This window comes from Pithys albifrons, chromosome 21 (assembly GCF_047495875.1).
Source record: "Pithys albifrons albifrons isolate INPA30051 chromosome 21, PitAlb_v1, whole genome shotgun sequence".
NCBI lineage: Eukaryota > Metazoa > Chordata > Aves > Passeriformes > Thamnophilidae > Pithys > Pithys albifrons.
The window spans coordinates 4452038-4471105 of record NC_092478.1 but is presented as its reverse complement, the minus strand read 5'-3'; the positions used below and the strand labels follow the sequence as shown (position 1 = coordinate 4471105).

At 50.8% G+C, this 19068-nt stretch overlaps 3 protein-coding genes across 3 annotated transcripts; 2 read left to right on the top strand and 1 right to left on the bottom strand.

The window, feature by feature from the left end:
• The first annotated feature begins 273 nt into the window (after positions 1-273).
• On the top strand, positions 274-4780 carry C1QBP (complement C1q binding protein). Its single transcript, XM_071575182.1, has 6 exons — positions 274-553; positions 1119-1269; positions 1661-1748; positions 2341-2436; positions 3211-3333; positions 4360-4780. The coding sequence occupies exons 1-6, from the start codon at positions 313-315 to the stop codon at positions 4507-4509; spliced, it is 849 nt and encodes a 282-aa protein (XP_071431283.1). The 5' UTR covers positions 274-312; the 3' UTR covers positions 4510-4780.
• RPAIN (RPA interacting protein) lies at positions 3955-8391 on the bottom strand. Its single transcript, XM_071575183.1, has 7 exons — positions 8290-8391; positions 7514-7699; positions 6985-7048; positions 6392-6506; positions 6123-6186; positions 5904-6038; positions 3955-5181 (listed from the first exon to the last, which is right to left on the bottom strand). The coding sequence occupies exons 1-7, from the start codon at positions 8365-8367 to the stop codon at positions 5152-5154; spliced, it is 672 nt and encodes a 223-aa protein (XP_071431284.1). The 5' UTR covers positions 8368-8391; the 3' UTR covers positions 3955-5151.
• Positions 8392-8531: 140 nt separating this feature from the next.
• On the top strand, positions 8532-18847 carry NUP88 (nucleoporin 88). Its single transcript, XM_071575209.1, has 17 exons — positions 8532-8774; positions 9716-9885; positions 10495-10620; positions 10834-10920; positions 11620-11796; positions 12737-12920; positions 13345-13495; positions 14154-14252; positions 14381-14471; positions 14809-14910; positions 15834-15992; positions 16411-16536; positions 17033-17098; positions 17336-17416; positions 17734-17860; positions 18225-18343; positions 18636-18847. The coding sequence occupies exons 1-17, from the start codon at positions 8538-8540 to the stop codon at positions 18697-18699; spliced, it is 2166 nt and encodes a 721-aa protein (XP_071431310.1). The 5' UTR covers positions 8532-8537; the 3' UTR covers positions 18700-18847.
• Positions 18848-19068: the final 221 nt, after the last annotated feature.

Genomic DNA, 19068 nt, shown 5'->3' with positions numbered 1-19068 from the left:
AATTTGAACCCGCAGGGGTCGGGACACGAACCCAAGACTCGAACCCGCACGGGCCGGGACTGGAACCCTCGGGCCGGGAATTTGAACCCGCAGGGGCCGAGACACGAACCCGGAACTCGAACCCGCAGGGGCCGGGACTGAAACCCTCGGGGCGGGAATTCGAACTCGCAGGGACCGAGACACGAACCCGGGACTGGAACCCGCGGGGCGGGGACTCGAACCCGCGCCCTGCCCGCCGCGCGGTGCCCGCCGGGGCCGGAAGCCGCTCTCGGTTCCGGGGCGGGGAGTGTCTGCAGCGCCGTGTCTCGCACGATGCTGCTCGCCCGGTCCCTGCGCGCCCTGTCCGCGCTGCGCCCCCCGCGCTGCCCCGCGCCGCACCGTCTGCTCTCGGCCGCGCTGCCCCGCACGCTGCTCTCGCCTCCCGCCGCCGCGCCCGCCCCGGCGCGCTCGCTGTGGCAGCTGGGCGGCGGCGCGGGCCGGACGGCGCTGCTGCGGCCGCGGCGGGGCTCGGCGGGCGGCGTGTCCTGCGGCTGCGGGGGGCTGCACACCGAGGGTGAGCGGGCACGGAGCGGCCGCCCTTGGGAGGGCGCGGGGCGGACACGTGCGCCCCCCGCCTCCATCCCGGGCAGCACGTGGGGCCGGGGCAGCTTTCCCTGCAGCCCCTTCTGTCCACTGCTCCCCCTTTTCCTGACCCCACTCCCTCTTTCCCTAAGCCCCGTTTTCCCTAACTGCCCCCTTTCCCTCTTTATCCTGACCCTGTTTTTCCCTACACCCCTCTTTTTGCCTACTGCCCTTTCTCTACCCTCTCTTTCCCTAACCCCATCTTTCCCTAGCTTCCCTTCTCTGCTGCCCATATCTTAACACCCTTTCCTAACCCCCTTTTTCCCAACCTCCCTTTTCCTAACCTCCCCCGTGCCCTAACTTCCCCCTTTCCTTAATTCCCCTTTTTCCTTGGCCCCTACTTAACCTCACCCTTCTTATAAACCCTCCTTACCCCTCCCCTTTATTTAATCCCAATTGCCCTAACACCCTTTACCCTCCCTTTCCCTAATTCCCCTTTCCCAACTCTCCTTTCCCAAATCCCCCCTTTCCCTAACACTGTTTTCTTTCCCCACCAGGAGACAAAGCCTTTGCACAGTTCCTGACGGACGAGATCAAAGAGGAGAAGAAGATCCAGAAGCACAAGTCCCTGCCCAAGGTCTCCGGGGGGTGGGAGCTGGAGGTCCATGGCACAGAGGCCAAGCTGGTGCGGAAGATCGCCGGGGAGAAGTGAGTGGGGTCTGGGAAGGGCCCATTCCCTGTTGCTGGGGGCAGCTGGATCACAGTGACCAGAGTCTCTGTGTGCTCATGCCCCAGACTGGATGCTGCAGAGGCTCTTCCTTTTACCACTTTGGGGTAAAGGCACTTTTTCCCCACCAGTTTGCAGCTGTATTTTGTGTTACAAAGTTTCATACGGTCTTCCTGCATTAAAAATAACAGCTCAGTTCAGTAAAACTTGGAAAAGGTTTGTGAGGGTACTTGGAGCAGCTTCTCTCAGGTGTGTCTTTAATTGCAGTGCCTGGATTTGCTCATGCTCTGTGAATTCTGAACAAAAGCTTCAAATCTCCACTCTGATGGGGATGGTTGTGTTCAAATCAACTGTTTCTGTTTCTTTTTGAAGGATAACAGTTACATTCAACATCAATAACAGCATTCCACCCTCAGCTGAAGACGACACACAAGAAGAGCAGAAACCTGACGAGCAGGAGGTAACTGAGCCTTGATGTGCACTTTGGTGATGGGGACAGAGGGGAGTTAAAGCCTTGCCCTCAAGTGTTGAGGCTTTTATCCCCCTCACTCGATATTTGGGAGCATTAAGTCACAAAATGCAGCTTTTTCAGTCCTGCCTGTCACTTGGCTGTGACCTTCCTCTCTGCTGCAGAAAGTCAGAGTGGGATGAAAGGGCTCTACAAGGAGAAATTAGAGGAAATCTGAGACCTTCTAGCACCTTCCAGTGCCTAAAGGGGCTACAGGAGAGCTGGAGAAGGACTTTGGACACTGGCATGGAGCTACAGGATAAGGAGGGATGGCGTTTAACTGACAAAGGGCAGGGGTTGATGGGATGTTGGGAAGAAATTCTTTGCTGTGAGGGTGGGCAGGCCCTGGCACAGGGTGCCCAGAGAAGCTGTGGCTGCCCCATCCCTGGGAGTGTCCAAGGCCAGACTGGCTGGGGCTTGGAGCAACCTGGACTAGTGCCAGGTGTCAGGGAATAAGCTGTGCTAGGTGGGCTGTGTGGTTGTGCTGTGATTGCATCAGCTCCTCCTCAGATTCCAATGCTGATGCAACTGTTTTCTTTTTCAGCCTGAACTTACATCAACCCCAAACTTTGTTGTGGAAGTAATAAAAGATGATACAAAGCAGACCCTCGTTCTTGACTGCCATTACCCTGAAGATGAGGTGGGTATTGCTGTGTCACCCTGACTTTAACTGTGCCCCTGTTGGGTCCAACTGCTTTGTGGTCTCTTCGTGTTCTCAATCTGCACAACATGCAATCTCCTTACCTCTGTCTTTTTAAATCACCAAAAATGGCTTTATGTTTGCAAAAACACTGTTTGTGAAGAGATGTTCCATGGCATTCCTCACATCCTGCCCTGGTGTTTCTGATCAGCTGCTTGTTGGGCTGTTTATTGAATTACATTAGAGTAAGGAGGCACTGCTGAAATCATGGCAGCTTGGGAGGGATGAGCAGGAATGGCCCAAACAATTTAATACAGTCTATAACTTGCCAGTCTCAGTGTTCTAAGGGGTCACAAGGAGAAGCAGGGATTAAAAAAAAGGTAGGAAGAAAATAAATGTGAGGTTTTGTTCATGCTGAACTTTGTGGTTTGTTTGGTACTTGTTAACAGATATTTATGCAGCCAGTCCTGGTTGACAAAGGTGAGATAGATGTGGGAAGACAGATTTAGAACCACAGAGAAGCTGTTTTTATTTGTTTGTAAAATTCAAGCTGTTGATTTACATCAGGTCACTTCTGGCAGGAGCTTCAGGTATTCCCTCTGTTCTGCATGTCTGTGCTTGTCCTCATAGGCCCTTGTTGAGAAGGAAGAGGCACAGCTTGTGTGGCCCTGGGGTTTTCCCTGCAGCATTCCCAGCCTCGGGATGAGGTTGGCTGAGTGTGCCCAGTAGTTGGAGTTAATTGTATGTCTTCTTGCACCTCTTCTCCTGTCTTAGATTGGACATGAAGGAGAAGAAGAAAGTGATATTTTCACAATTCGGGAGGTCAGTTTCCAGCCCACGGGAGAGTCCGACTGGAAGGACACCAACTACACCCTCAACACGGATTCCCTGGACTGGGTAGGTGCTGCCAGCAGGCCCCAGAGGGAACTCAGCTCACCTGGCCCTTGGCTCCTGAATTGGGAATAGAAGGATTCTCTTGCTCTGCCCAGCTTGCCCATGGGGTGGTTCTGCTGCACACTCAGGGTTGTTACCTGGTCCCACAGCTGGGCAGTGTTGATGACACTCCAGACACAGACATGTGGATGTCCTTCCATTCCAGCCTTCATGGGCTGATTTCACACTGGACATGCCTTGACACTTGCTAAGCATATTCTGATCCACGTGTTTAACTTTCTGGTATATTTGTTTAACAATGTAGCTGATCAGATACCACCCACAGATGGCTGTATCTGCACGGGGTATCTGATAAGCTACATTGTGTCCTGGTGTTCCAGGTGTGTTGTTACAGTTGGAACACTAAAAATTAATATGCCCAAGAATATGGCATCTACCTTTATGTGCTCAGTGCCAGGCTTTCAAAACCTGAAATTTTTAGTTTGAGTTTTAAAACATAAAGTAGAATAACTCCCTAGAGTGTATCCCTTTGGAAAGCACTCCTTAAAATTGCTTAGTGTGGTCTAGAACATCCCACACTTTTTTCCTTTTCCTTCTCTGACAGAAAACGAATTAAAAGCTGTATGAAACAGAAAAAACAAAGTTCATGATTGTAAAAGACTTTTAAGAAGTCTTTCAGACAAACATTTACATCAGATACCAGCTTTTCAGAGTGTTCAACAGATCACCCCAAGGCCGTAGCTGTGTGTAGAGGGGACAGGCAGAGCTTGGCCTGGTGACTCACAGTCCATGGATCATCTCCAGGGTTCAGCTTGTTTGTAGTGTTGTCTTTGGGTTTATGTGACCTGTTCCATGGCCCCTTCCCTCCAAATGTTCCACTCAATGCCAGACCTGCCACGAAGGGATACTCTCCTGTGGGAGCTGGGCCTGAGCTTCCTGGGAGAAGGAACTTCAGCTGCCAGGGGACACTTTAATGCAGCTCCTCTCCAGGTGCACTCTGTTAAGGAAGGTTCCTGTTCTTGCTTCTAGGCTCTGTATGATCACTTGATGGATTTCCTGGCTGACAGAGGAGTGGACAACACATTTGCTGATGAGTTAATAGAGCTCAGCACTGCACTGGAACACCAGGAGTACATTAAATTCCTTGAAGACCTTAAAAGCTTTGTCAAATGTCAGTAGGTTAGACTAGGAAGTTTATCTTCAAGTGTGGGTATTCCACAGTGCTGCTTCATCCAGCAATACCCAAATATATCTTCACAGTGGATACAGAGAGTGTGTAAGTTGGAATTTGGAGAAGGAGAACGAGGATTCTCACTTGTATTTGGGGATTTGTATTTATGTTGCAGCCCAGATCAAGTGCACTGATGTCACAGTGTGGAATTGCCTCGCCCTGCGCGGTGGGTTTTGTACAATTAAGAATGAATGTGAAGAATAAAAACTGTTCAACATATCACTGAAAATGGTGGTTTCTCTTCTTCCTGCTGTACCACTGCTGAGCAGAGCTGCCATGACAGTGATGCCAGTGTTTGTCAGCTGCAATCTCCCACTTTAACTGGTGCCTTCAGTTGTTGCCTCAAGTTTATTTAAGTTTAAACAAAAGGTGAAGTCCAAGATGAGCTGAGATCACTGATGCAGTGTTAAAGACAAATATATTTATTTGGGTCTTTGTGTTATTTCAAAACATGAAAAATACTGTGCCATTAAAAGTGCAGGTCAAGGCAATAGTACTGCCTATTAGTTACAAATATATACACAACAATCCTAGCAGCTCTGTGGATTTTAGTATTGAAGTCCTAGAAGAAAAGCAGCAGCTGAATCAGCTTAGAGGAGAATTGTCCAGGAGTCACAGACCTGTACAAAAGGTAAGTGGAACAGAGAAGTTATGTTAATTTATGAAGTTCAAACCTATTTGAACAAGAAGAACTATTCAAAACTTGATTAGGAAAATTCATAAAAGGGCTGTCAAGTGACTGGCAGAGGCTGCCCAGGGCAGAGGTGGAGTCACCATCCCTGGAGAGAGTTAACAGACACGTGAATGTGGCACCTGGGGACATGTTTAGTGGTGACCCTGGCAGTGCTAGTTTAAGAGTTGGACTTGATCTCATGGGTCTTTTTCCAAATTGAACAATTCCATGATTCTGTTTGAAATGCTCTGCTTCTTTCACTGATTTTATATACACAGCAAAGCACATGCCAGCTCCAGCTTGAGCCAAAGGGCTGGTGTGTTGTCTAAGAGGCCTGGATGAACCTTTTGAGGAGGCTTAAACTGAAGTAATTTTTCTTCATGAACCACTTATCTGAACAGATGCTCCAGCTCCACACAAGACATGAAGTTGTTGGCTAAGATGTGACAAAGGTAGGGCACTAAAGTGACAGGACCTTGAAAGATTCCCTAATCCAGCACTTAAGGTGTGTACTTTGGGTCTTCCCTTTTACTAGTGGTCAAAGGTAAAGCCATTCCCAAATAAATCTGTGGGCAAACAGCAACACAACCCCCCCTCCGGGATTGATGCCCTTGTGGCTTCTACCCCTGTAACAGAAGTGGAGATCCTTGCCAGGAGCCTTGGACTCACCGGGCAGCTCATGAGCAGACTGGCTTCCTCCTCCATGCCACTGGTCACTGTGAACTCGGGGCTGTGGAGGCACCTGTGACTGTGCTCTGTCACTGTGCTTTCCAGGAGCAACCTGAGCTTCCCTTCTGTCATATCCTGAGAATAATTGATCAAAAGTCATCTTTATTGCTCTGTTACAAACTGCCCCTGCAGCAGCAGAGATGTCACAGCTCCACTCACCTGCGTGCTGATGTACAATCCACACTGGCAACAAACCGAGTGAGTCTTGACAGTGAGGTTATTCCTGGAAAGAGCAAACAATGAGCATCAGCACAACCAGAGCAAGGGTCAATTTTGGCAAAAAAAACCCAAAACAACAAAACAAAACCCTGTTAGATTTAAGAGATCATTGCTCAGGTGTTTTTATTTTGTTGAAAGGAAGAGCAGCCTCCTTCTCCACTCTCTTAGAGGAATGGAGGATCTCATTGCAATGCCAAGGGCTTTCTTACTTCCTGCACACGGGGCAGATGATCCTGTCAGAGGCATCCAAGCCCTCCAGCATGGCGTTGAGACACTCCTCGTCAAACTGCAGGCTCTGCTCGTACTCCTCAATCACCAACTGCTCTGCAACAGCACAGCAAAACACCCTCAGGGCTGTCCTGGCAGCACAGACAAAGCCGCTGGGCAGACAGAGGTTGGGGTAGATACACGTTTCTAAGAACTTTGGTTCCCTTGGATCAGATTTCTACATTTGAGGGACTCATTCCTGCTAATCCTGTTTTTCCTGTGGCTCAGCTGGTCTCACATGGGTCTTTCTGCTTTCCAACCAACAATTTAGAACCGTTGTGAGTTGATTTATAAAGCTCCCAAACACCTCAGTCCTGTTTCTCTGGCCTCTCTCACAGACCTTAAAATGCCCCTTAAACTCTTAAAAGGATCTCAATACCTCAAAGCCCCAACAGAGAGGTTACCAAGAATTCCAAGGAGGCTCTTCCTTGTGTCATGTGGCCTGCAAGACCAAGAAGTGCAGCTATTCTGCATTACTAGGCAGTCAGGAATATTACACATCAAGTAAGAGTCAGAAAACGTGAAGAGACCTTACCCTGCAAGATCAATTCTTCTTGGATCTCCTCCAGCACTGCCAGCTCATCGAAGTCCTCTGGCATCTGAAAGTGAATCAGTCAGTGATTCTCCCATTCCAGCCACTCTCTCACTTAACTTCCAGCACCCGACTGAGTGAGCTGTCACTGCAACATAAATTTACAGCCTGTTTATAGCCCCGTGCTGGCAAACCCATGCACTGTGGAAAGCAATCTGTACTGTAATCACCTGTGCAAAGCCAGCCAGAACAGATCTGAGCACAGACTGCCCAAGAACTTGCTTTGTAAGTTTCATTTTCGTTCTTGGGAGAGGGAAGTGACACCACAGATGAGGAATCCACCCTTGGCTGTAATTCACAGGCAGCTTGTGAAGGAAATAAGGAAGTTCCCCACTCGTGGGCCCAGAGGGACTTTCACAGCTCAACACCCTGGAACCAGGAGCTGAAGCTCTGAGTCTGTCACCTCCAGTGTGAGACTAAAGCCATAACCACAGAGAGATGTATTTGATCCTCCTGCATCACACACACTGACCTGCCCCAGCGGCTCCTGTCCCCGCGGGCCGTCCAGGCTGTCCCGCAGCACCTGCCACTCCTGCTTCATCACCTCCTGCACCAGCAGCGCCCCCGGGCCCGGCCCGCATGCCCCGGCCCCAGCCCCAGCCTGGCGGTAGCGATCCAGCAGCTTTGTCCGGCTGCTCCTGAGCCGCTCCAGGCAGCGCTGGGGGACAGGGAGAGAGCGCGGGGCCGTCAGTGCCGGGGGAGGACAGGGGGGCCAGGGGGGTTGCACGGGAGTGGCGTGACAGCACCCACCGAGGGTGGGCGGCGGCGAGGGACGCACAGAAGGGGAGCTCGGGCTGGGGTCGGTATGGGATTTGGGTTGGGATTTGGGAAGGGGTTCGGGATAGGGCGCGGCTCACCCGCCCCAGCGGGACCAGCCTGGCCGGCCCCGGGGGAGCCGAACCGAGGCCAAAGGAGCAGGAAGACGACCGTGTACCCCTCAATCCCGATCCCTTCCCATCCTATTCCCCCTCACCCGGCGGTAGATCTCCCTGCTCCCGTTCTCACTCCCCTCATTCGGTGATAAATCCCCCCATTCTCCTCACTCGGTGGTAGATCCCCCATTCCCGTCACCATTCCCCTCACCCGGCTGTAGTTCCCCCCATTCCCATCTCCGTCCCCGTTCCCCTCACCCCGCCGTAGTTCCCCCCGTTCCCATTCCCGTTCCCGTTCCCGTTCCCATTCCCGTCCCCGCTCCCCTCACCCCGCCGTAGTTCCCCCCGTTCCCATTCCCGTCCCCGCTCCCCTCACCCTGCGGTAGGTCTCCCTCCAGGGCGGCCCTCCCGGGCTCTTGTACCGCGCTCGGTGCCGCTGCAGCGGCGCCTCCATCGCGCCGAGCCCTCAGCGCGGGGCACGCCGGGAAACGTAGTCCGGAGGTAAAGAGAGAGGGTCGGGCAGGCGGCACCGCCGATTGGCCGCGCGGGCGGTGACGTCACTCGCGGGAGGGCGGGCGCGGCGGTGATTGGCCGGGCGGGCGGTGACGTGTGGCGGCGGCGGCGATGGCGGCGCAGTGCGGCCCCGCGGAGCTGTGGCGGGCGGCGCTCCCGCAGCACGCGCTGTTCGGGCACCTCCGCGAGCGCGCGCCCGCCGGGGCCCCCCGCCCGCCGCTCCTGCGGGACCTGCTGTGCGGGATCGGCGCCGACCTGCTGCTCTGGGACGGGACCGCAGCCGCCCTGCACGCCATCGGCCTGCGCCGCCTCGCCGAGCCAGACCCCGCCACGCTCGGGCGGTACCAGGTGCGTGGGGAGGGATGTGAGAGGAGGGGAGGTGTGTGAGGGGATAGCAGGGTGTGCGAGGGGACAGCAGGGTGTGCGAGGGGACAGCAGGGTGTGCGAGGGGAGAGCAGGGTGTGCGAGGGGAGAGCAGGGTGTGCGAGGGGAGAGCAGGGTGTGCGAGGGGACAGCAGGGTGTGCGAGGGGACAGCAGGGTGTGCGAGGGGACAGCAGGGTGTGCGAGGGGACAGCAGGGTGTGCGAGGGGATAGCAGGGTGTGCGAGGGGATAGCAGGGTGTGCGAGGGGACAGCAGGGTGTGTGAGGGCAGCAGGGTGTGTGAGGGGATAGCGGTGTGTGCGGGGATTGTGAGGATAGGGGGCTCTGTGTGGCTGGTACTGTGAGGGGAGAACTCTGTGTGTGAGGGGACAGTGCGGTGTGGGGCAGGGGTGAAGGGATGAGGAGATCGTGTGGGGAGGGGAGCTGTTTGAGGGGATGGCAGGGTATGGCGGGGTCAGAGGGGAGTGGGTTATGTGTGGCTGGTACTGTGAGGGGAGGACTGTGAAGGGCTGTGTGTTGTGGGTTTGAGGGGCTGAGGGCCTGTTTGAGGGGCCAGCGCGGGTGTGAGCGGTGGTGAGGGGGTGTATGGCGAGCGGAGGGGAGGGTGAGGCGGTGTGTGGGGTGTGAGGGGATCAGGCGGGTCTCAGGGATGACGGGTGTGGGGCAGAGGGGGCCGTGTCGATTTCGGGGCTGAGCGGGGTCGGCCCTTGAAGGCCCCGGGCCGGCTCATCGCCCCCAGCCCGCCCTCAGTGGGTCTGCCCACAGCACACCCGTTGCTTTGTGCCCCGGAGAGCCGTGCTGTGCCTCGTTCCGCGCTGTGTAAATCCCTGTCCAAAGTAAAGATGTGCCGTTGCTTCTGCAGGCGCTTTGGGTGGCTCGCGTTTAACTGTGACACTGGTGTTTTCAGACCCTTCTGTGCATCAACCCGCCCCTTTTCGAGGTGCACCAGGTGCTGCTGAGCCCGGCTCAGCACCATGTGGCGCTCATCGGTACCAAGGGGCTGATGGTGCTGGAGCTGCCCAAGCGCTGGGGCAAGAATTCCGAGTTTGAAGGGGGAAAATGCGCGGTGAACTGTAGGTAGGTGAGACCTCTGGTGGTTAATGACACCCTTTTCCTTGTCCTGCCACTCCCTCTCCTGGGGCCAGACAGATGCAGAAGACACTGGTGGAAGAGTCTGGTTGAATCATTGTAGGGACAGTCACAAATGAAGGGGTTTTTTTGGTTCAGGAACTTGCTGATTGTCAAGTGACCCAAATAAATGACTTCCTAAACTTGCTGCAATTTCTAAGGAGCAAATGGCTCCTCTGTAGCATTCTTTGGCCTTTCATAGAATCAGAAAATGGTTTGGGTTGGAAGAGACTTTAAAGACTATCCAGTTCCACCACCCTGCCATGGGCAAGGAAACCTTCCACTGTCCCAGGTTGCTCCAAGACCTGTCCAACTTGGCCTTGGACACTTCCAGGGAAGGGGCAGCCACAACCCCTGGGGTCTTTCAGCTGTGGTAACCAAAAGCTGGGTGGAAATAGCAAAGGGCTTGAAGTTAAACCTGCCCCTCCAGCTTTAAAACCAGGACAGATAAAGACTTCAAAACCTTCTAACTGTTTCTAGCTCCTCTTGCCCCCACTTCTCTTTAGAAGTAACTTGTGTGTTTCTGGTAACAATGCAAATTTCTGCTCTGTATTCCAGTACCATTCCTATTGCAGAAAGGTTCTTCACCAGCTCAACATCCCTGACTTTAAAGCATGCAGCCTGGTATCCCTGTGACACCTTGGAGCCCCACATCGTGCTCTTGACTTCAGATAATACTATAAGGTAAAACCCTGAGGTTTTTTGAGCTCATTATCTTAGATGGGTTGGTTTTTTTTTTCATATCCGTAATTTGTCACTACACATCTGCATCCTGCCATTCTTACCAGGGTTACCAATAAAAAAATAGGATGGGAGAAATGTCAGAGTGAGACCAGCTGATGTTCCCCCCTCAGCACTGACAGCAGAGTGAACGTGGCTGCTGTTTCTCCCCCCCAGGTTTTACAGTCTGAAGGTTCCTCAGACGCCCATCAAAGTGATCGCGCTTTCGGACACCGAGGAGGAGACTCTTACAATCAATAAAGGGTTGGTGTGGCTTCTTGGGTTTTGAAATGCCTTTGCAGAATAAGTTCTATATTCTCAGTGGTGTTTTTAATGAAAAAGTGGGAAATCTACCTGAAAATCTGATATGAATTCTTCTGTGCTAGGATTTCTTCCTAGCATAGTACTTGCACTTCTCTTTTCCCTTTCTTTTACTTTTTGCCTCTCTCTTTTTCTCCTCTCTCTCTCCTTTTCTCTCCTTTTGCCCTTTTTCTTCTTTCCTTTCTCATTTACTTTCCCTCTCTCTTTTCCCTCCCCTGTCCCCTCTCTCTTTTCTGAAACAAAGTGGTGACAAACTTTACAGTGAAGCATTTACCAGAGTAGCAGTTTGAAAAACACACATTGCCTTTAAGATGGGGTTCAGAAATGCTTTTTGAGCCAGGAATGAAGAAAATACTCTTTTTATTTCCTTCTTGACCTGGTTGGAAAGGAAAATCTGTAGGGTCTGTAACAGTCACACCACAGAGTGCTGCAGCTCCCGGGGAGCAGAGCACACCTCCCCTTGTGCCCTCTGAAGCTGGGCTGGCTGGGGGCACTGCAGAAACGAGGTGCCACGAGAAGGACATCCCTCACATGCTTCTGCTGCGGGCAGTGGCGCTGGGCAGGGCACTGCTGGGCAGGGCTGTGGCAGGGATTTGCCAGGGTGTGCCCCCACAGTCGTTGCTCTCATTCTGCCCGTCCCAGGAGAGCCTACACAGCGTCGCTGGGGGAGACGGCCGTGGCCTTCGACTTCGGGCCGCAGGTGCCGGTGCCAAAGCACGTCCTGGGGCAGAGGGGCAGCCAGGAGGTGCTGGGCTACCCCCTGTACATCCTGTATGAGAATGGAGAGACCTTCCTCACCTACATCAGCCTGCTGCAGAGGTAGGGCAACACTCACCCTCAGGGGTCATGGGATGGTTGGATGTTTGGACAATGAGCCACCTCTCAGCTTGGCTGAGACTCTCTGATGGTTTGTATTGCAGCCTGGTTTATCTCTGTGGCACTGCTAATAGACTGGCATCCAAAAACAGGGTGTCATCCTTTTTCATCCAGATATTATGAGTGCAGTTTCCACTGCTGAGAATCCACTGGGCATTATTTGCCATCAGAAATCTGAAACTGGACTGTGAAAAAATCAGTGGGTCTAAGGCTGTTAAGTGTATTTTGTGGCCTTCAGTTCACAGCACAGACATCCTTGGCTTTGCTCAATAAGTCAAGGATATCTTAGGAAAAGAAATATTTGAAGAGCATAGAGGGTTCACAGGTATGTTCTGGAATGAAAACTCAAGATTAATCAAGAATATAAACATGATACAAGAAGAAATTAGTTCAGAAAATTGAGAAGATGGTGGAAGACTTACAAGTGAAGCTGAATATTAAAATGTGTGGTACTTGGGTTAGAAACAGCACTGTGTGCCTCTGCATGAGCAGTGGATCAGCACTGAGCAGATCCTGTCTGCAGGCAATGAAATGGGCTCAGTCCTGCAAAAGTTCTGCTGAGGGAAATGCCATGACACAAAATGCTGCTTGTGAAGTGCAAGAAACCAATTCAGTGATAATTAAACTGAGCTTCCTGTGAGTTCTCATATGAAAATGTTTCCTCAGAATTTTTTGCAGTGTAGCATAAAATATTATTACTGAGCTCCAGTGCCCTCTCTGAGATCCCTATCAGGGAGGGACAGGTCAGACTTGTAATCCAGGCAGGTCTGGGTGTTGGTGTGTAATGGGAATTAGGACTCCAAGCCATGGGGCTGTTCAACAGCCATGGGAAAGTCTCCTTCCACACCTGGGGCTATGAGCAGACACATGTTCTTTATTCCAGTGCTGGCAGCCTTGGAAAGCTGCTGGGCCCTCTGCCCATGCACCCGGCTGCAGAGGACAACTATGGCTACGATGCCTGCGCTGTCCTGTGCCTGCCCTGTGTCCCAAACATCCTGGTGATTGCCACCGAGTCGGGAATGCTGTACCACTGCGTGGTGCTGGATGGGGAGGAGGACGATGAGCAGGTACCTTGTTGTGGCTCTTTTCTAGAGGTGGTTTTGTTTCTGAAGTCCAGGTTCCTGGCTGCAGGGTGGCAGGATGTCTGGAAGTGTGTGCCAAGTGCCAAAACTGCATTCTTTGGGAATGAAGTAGCGAATCTTCCTCGTGTTCAGCCAGTCCCTGTGGTTCTCTGATGCTTTTATTTTATATCTGTCCTGTATACCCTAACAATAGATCAGTTTTTGATCAAATTTACTATGAAGTAATTTAAAGAGGATCCTCTAAGAAGAAATCCTGGATTTGATTTAATTTTGTAAAGTAAAAGTTAAAAAAACTGAACTACTTTCCCTGACCATTAATACTCTTGCCTTGCAACTCTTTCTTGGTGCAGTTTATGTTGGCATTCCTGTTTAAATGAGGTCTCACAGCAGAATTCAATGCTCTTTACAGTCAGAGAAGTCCTGGGACCCAAGATCTGATCTTATTCCTTCCCTGTACGTGTTTGAATGTGTCGAGCTGGAACTCGCCCTGAAACTGGCGACGGGAGACGAAGAAGATCCTTTGGAGTCTGACTTCTCGTGCCCAATCAAACTGCACAGAGGTAGGGCTGTCACTCAGCTTGTGACTTCTTGCTGTATTTGAAGCCTTTAGGATCCACCTATTTGCAAGGTCTCATTGGTGTCAAACAAACAGGGGCACTGGAGTAAGGATTTGCCTGATGGCCTCAATAAGCTGTAGAAGGAGCAAACCTGGGAGGGGCTTCAGTGTTTGCACAAGGGCAGGTGACACCTGGTCCCGTAGTACTAAACCCTTTCAGCTGTGGGTTATAAAATAGAAATTGTTGCATTTGTGCTGACCTGTGTGGGGAGGGTGATGCTGAGGGAAGAACCAGTAACTGCTTATCATCCAGTGTAACTGTGGGGCAGGACAAAGTGTTTGGGCCTCTGTGAACAAGCAGCGTGTCAGAATGCTGCTCTGCTGGCTTCAACTGAGCTTCCCTTTGAAATACAGTGGATTGATACAGATGTGGTGTGATAGGCATAGTTCAAAGCCCCTCATCAGGTATTTCAAGTGTAATTTAATTCTACAGAGAACTCCAATAACGTGGCTCACACATCCAGTTTGTTTTCTAGTACAAGTTGGTATTTGCACCAAGATGTTCCAGCTGACTGGACAATACAAGTGTTCAGCAGTGCAGGTGTGAAGGATGAGTTTTTCTTAATTCAGTGCCTTTTCTTACATTACTGTTTAAATTTCAGATCCCAAATGTCCCTCTAGATACCACTGCACACACGAAGCTGGTGTGCACAGTGTGGGCTTGACATGGATCAACAAACTGCACAAATTCCTTGGTTCAGGTGAGTGAGGGAAGTGAGTAACAGCTGAACCCCTGCACTTTGCCAGTGACAGGGTGGTGGGTGCAGGTACTGCCAAATCCCTTGCCCTGCAAAGCACATGTGATGCATTCTGATGTGTCTCTTTGTAGATGAGGAAGACAAAGACAGCCTGCAAGAGCTGGGAGCAGAACAAAAGTGCTTTGTTGAACATATTCTTTGTACAAAACCACTGCCATGCAGGTAAAAACAAAACTCTTTCTAAATTGCTTTCAAATCAGGGAGTTGCTATGAAAAATATTTATGATTTGTTATGTTTTGCTGCATTCTTGCCATTAAAAGTAGTAAAATTAGCTCTAAAGAATTCAAATCATACGAGTAAGCAATTTGTGTATCAGGATTCTTAATGCACAGTTAGGGAAGTAGCTTAAATTCCTGTGATACTGTCTGAAAATCACCTGTCAGACCAGCAGAAATTTTCACTTCCATTTACCTGGAGCTTTTCCAAGAGTGAATGTGCACAACTTCATCAACAAAGAACTTTCCTGACTGGGTAATTCTTGTGGTTTTTCCCCTTCAGGCAGCCTGCTCCCATTAGAGGATTTTGGATTGTTTCTGACATCCTGGGGCCCACAATGATCTGCATCACCAACACCTACGAGTGTATTACAAGGCCTCTCTTGTACGTGGTTCTGAATTGGTTTGAAGTTTGTGGCAACTGCATGGGAAGGATCTCAGGATATCACTGTTTGATTCTTTCACCTCTTAAGACACACAGAGAAGTTTTGCTGTCTGAACACTCCTTGGCTGAGCACTGAAGTGTTACTGTAGTGGTTGCTCACTACTGATAAGGTGTTTGTAGGGGATATAATTAATCATATCACTTTAAACAAGTATTAGGACAAGTTGCATCAAAATGTTCTTGATGGTATTGTTGAGGGTTTTTTTCCCTTCATTTTTATATAAGGAATCTGCAAATCAAAACCTTGTTTACAGACAGTGCTGTGGAGATTCCTAATGGGCAGCAGGGTTATGTTTGCATGAGAGGTGGGAAAAAAGTGGGATTTTAGTGTGTGCTTCCAAAGTTACTTTGTTTGATACAGAGTGGTGTGGTAAATGTGCATTTGCACAATTAAATGTACACCTTGAGGGGAGGGCACTATTTTCAGTATCCTTAATGTAGGACAGGAACCATCAGCAGAGCCAGTATGAATGTTGGGTTCTACAGACTTTTCATTTACTTAACTATTTCCACACAGGTGGGCTGTGACCTGGCAGGCACCTTTGTAAAGCAGGTCACTGTTGGTCCAGCACTTGCATGCTCTGTTCTGGAACTTCCTTATCCTTAAGTCAAAGGATACTTAAAACACTTAGGATTCGTGCTCATTTGAGCTGTGGCCAAACAGAGCTGTTGGGGGTGTGAGCTCCACCAACCTTGTCTAGGCTTGGGTTGACCATGTAATTGAAGTAGCTTCTCTCAGACCCCCCTGCTGCAGCACAGAACTCCATGGTGGATGAGTTCCTCACTGTAAGCACCACCTGAACTCTGACATGGTTTCAGTGTTTCTGGTTCCAGCGTGCTCTCCCTTTGCTGTTCTGTGGCAGGAGCACAGTCCATCCTGCATCCCCTCCCCTGCTCTGCACCAGGGAGGACAAGGACGCGGCTGTTTCCCCGCTCCGGATCGTGGCCGAGTCGGAGCATTCCTTTGAGAAGCACATCCAGAGCATCCTGCAGCGCAGCTCTGCCAACCCCCTGCACCTGAAGTGAGCAAATATGTTCCCCTGGGGCACCTGGAGAGGGAACACCCTGGAATAGTGTGTGTTCATCAGCTCCTGATTGAACAGCACGTTGGCTTGGACGTGGCAGGGGTGGGGGCACAGCTCCTGCTGCCTCGTGTCTCTGTCCGTACAGGAATGAGATCCAGTCCAGGGATGATGGAGGCTGGGAGGGGGTCTGCCATCAGCTCATCACTTTGCTCATTGCTTGGCCCACTGAGTTTGGAGTGTCTTGGGATACCCTGGGATTTCCTTATATAAGAAAAATGATTTATAGCAAATGGATTTAATTGTAGTCCCTTACTTTCATAACTGAGCCCCCTGAGCCCTTACCACAAGCACTGGAAGTGGTTTAGCCTTTCAGAGGAACATGTTAGATTGCAAAAACCTCTCCCTTGCTCTTTAGGTCTGCAGATAAAGATTCTGCTCCTCCCCCTGAAGAATGTCTTCAGCTCCTCAGCAGAGCCACGCAGGTGTTCAGAGAGGAATATATCCTGAAACAGGACCTGGCAAAGGAGGAAATTCAGCAAAGGTAATACAAACCCCTCATAAATATGTGCTGGGCAATGTGACACAGCAGCACAAAGTACTGAGCACTCACCCTCCTCTGAGGGGCTAATCCTTGGGAATGAGTAAATGTAATAAATATAAGACTAATATTGGAATACCAGAACTGGAGAATGGGTTACCATGGAAAGCAGAGGTGAGTGTAATACTTGATCTCGGTAGTGGTTCATAGGGGAAAGAAAATAAAATACTTCTCTTGCTGTTAGTCTGCCAGTGCAGGATGTCAGGAAATCTCACCTCAGCACTCATCCTGACAAAGGAAAACTGCCTTGAGTCTCTGCTGCTTCCAGGCATAGTTATTTATCCTATACAGTTAGGACAAAGTGGATGAGTTTGTTCTCACCACTGCCCCTTTTCCAGTGCCTGTGGTTCATCCTACTCCCAGCATTTTCTGTGTGGTGTAAATTCTGGTTGATCTGGGTGCAGGTGGTTTGATGTTTTTGTACATGTTTATTTTAAAGAGTGAAGCTGCTGTGGGGACAGAAAAAGAAACAACTGGAAGATCTGAATTACTGTCGAGAGGAGAGGTGAGTAGAACCCGTGTGCTTTCCTCCAGTCAGGCAGCAGGAACGGTGCACCCGTGTGCAAAAAGGAGTTTGTACAGGGCCCTGTGTGACAGAGGGGAGAAGTGAAGGCATTCCTGGCCCCAGTGAGGCCTGCAGCCTCAGTCCCTGCTCCAGCTGGCTGCTTTGGATGCCTTGTCCTGTTCCCACACACACCGTGTGTAAATCTGAAGGAAATAAACGTTTCTCACTTGCATTAAGGAAAAGTCTGCGGGAAATGGCCGAGCGCTTGGCGGACAAGTACGAAGAGGCCAAAGAGAAGCAGGAGGATATCATGAACAGGTGGGTCACACAGGTCAGCACAGGGCACTCCCTGTGAAACACAGCCCTGCAGGTTGGCAGATCAGAGTGGGCACAGGCTACTGCACTGGTGTGTTACAAGACTGGGCCTCTGAAACTCCCTGTGCTGTGACTCGGTGGTGATTGTCAGCAGAACTGCCGGCCCAGCCAGTTCACAAATGCTGCATGAGAGCACCTGAAAGCGAAGCTGTGAGCCCTGAGGTGTGGGCAGTGTGACCAAAGTACAGGCTGCAGTGCTTTGGGGTAACTGGGCTGCCAGGTAAGTTAATTCAGCACCATTTCTTGCTCTGTGCATCAAGGATGAAGAAAGTCCTTCGGAGTTTCCACTCTCAGCTTCCTGTTCTATCTGACACTGAAAAAGATATGAAGAAGGAATTGCAGACAATCCATGACCAGCTGCAGCACCTGAGCAATGCTATCAGACAGGTGAGAGGAGGAAGGGCCTTGGCTGGGAGTTTCTCCACAGCTCCTCCCTCAGTGCTGACAGAACACAGTCCGGTGCTGACAGGGGACTTGTGTTAATTACCAACAATGTCCTAAGGGGACTTTGTGTCTTGTTGGTAATACAGACAGAACCTCTGCACCCAGTACAAATCCTCAGAGAGCTCTCTCTTCTTCAGCCCTGACAGGGACATTTCTGCTCTCTGCAGAAGGAGCAGTGTAAAACAGGCAGATTTTAACTCAAAAAGCATCAGTTCACTGCAGTACAACACCCATCTGTAACTAACAAGCTTTTCCCATGGCAGAACCAGCACTGACTGGGGGCTTCCTTTTTGTGCCTGATTTCCAGGTGAAGGTGAAAAAGGAGTACCAGCAGAAGCAGATGGAGAAGGGTTGCAGCCCTCGCAAGCCCAGCATCAGCCTCAATGCCTACCAGAGCAAGTGCATCCAAACCGTCCTGAGAGAGGAGTAAGTTCAACTCTGCCCTTGCAGAATCCAGGCCGTGGAGCACAGGAGCAGTTCAGGTGCCTCAGGTGTCACTTGGGCTGTGCAGGAGGGGCTGAGGCACCAGCTGGGGCTGCTCCTGACAGCAGCACTTAAACACATCTGTTTAAAGAGCTGTTTGTCCCTGGATCCTGGGCCACTCTGTATCCAGCCTGGGATGGCAAATCAACTCACAGCACTGCTCCGTTTCCTTTCCTGGTTAGTTCTGAGTAAACATGACCTGCAGCTTTTTAACTTGGCTTATTTTTTCCTGAAGGGGAGAACACATCAGGGAGATGGTGAAACAGATCAACGACATCAGAAGCCACGTGAACTTCTAACATGTTACCCTGCACCGAGGCTGGATGAGCTTTAACTGGCCCTGCTATTTCCCCTTGTATATTTACCATTTGTATGTTGAACAATACACCTTTTGCTTATTATTTTGTAAAGAATTGTGAAATAAAATACTTTTGATAAGACTCCTTACATGCTGTGTTTCTTGCTTTTCTCTGGGGCAGGGGATGGTGCAGCAGGTGTTTTATATTCCATATGTGCCAGTGTCATACTTGTCAGGAGTGGGGATTGCTGCTGCCTTCGGAAAGCTCCCTGGGGTGATCCTGGGATAGTCTCCCAGCCTTGCTCCATGGGGTGCCCAGGGGAAGGCCTGTGGCAGGAGGCAGAGGAGAAAGACCAGAGCAGTGCACACA

Excerpts from the sequence above, each read along its gene's own strand:
- C1QBP (XM_071575182.1), top strand. The coding sequence starts at position 313 with ATGCTGCTCGCCCGGTCCCTGCGCGCCCTGTCCGCGCTGCGCCCCCCG. Across the intron at positions 1,749-2,340 it reads AGAAACCTGACGAGCAGGAG|CCTGAACTTACATCAACCCC; the intron begins GTAACTGAGCCT and ends TTTCTTTTTCAG. Across the intron at positions 3,334-4,359 it reads ACACGGATTCCCTGGACTGG|GCTCTGTATGATCACTTGAT; the intron begins GTAGGTGCTGCC and ends TCTTGCTTCTAG.
- NUP88 (XM_071575209.1), top strand. The coding sequence starts at position 8,538 with ATGGCGGCGCAGTGCGGCCCCGCGGAGCTGTGGCGGGCGGCGCTCCCG. Across the intron at positions 10,621-10,833 it reads ACTTCAGATAATACTATAAG|GTTTTACAGTCTGAAGGTTC; the intron begins GTAAAACCCTGA and ends TCTCCCCCCCAG. Across the intron at positions 17,861-18,224 it reads TGAGCAATGCTATCAGACAG|GTGAAGGTGAAAAAGGAGTA; the intron begins GTGAGAGGAGGA and ends CCTGATTTCCAG.
- RPAIN (XM_071575183.1), bottom strand. The coding sequence starts at position 8,367 with ATGGAGGCGCCGCTGCAGCGGCACCGAGCGCGGTACAAGAGCCCGGGA. Across the intron at positions 6,187-6,391 it reads ATCTGCCCCGTGTGCAGGAA|GAATAACCTCACTGTCAAGA; the intron begins GTAAGAAAGCCC and ends TGCTCTTTCCAG. Across the intron at positions 5,182-5,903 it reads GTCTGCTCATGAGCTGCCCG|GTCTGTGACTCCTGGACAAT; the intron begins GTGAGTCCAAGG and ends CCTTTTGTACAG.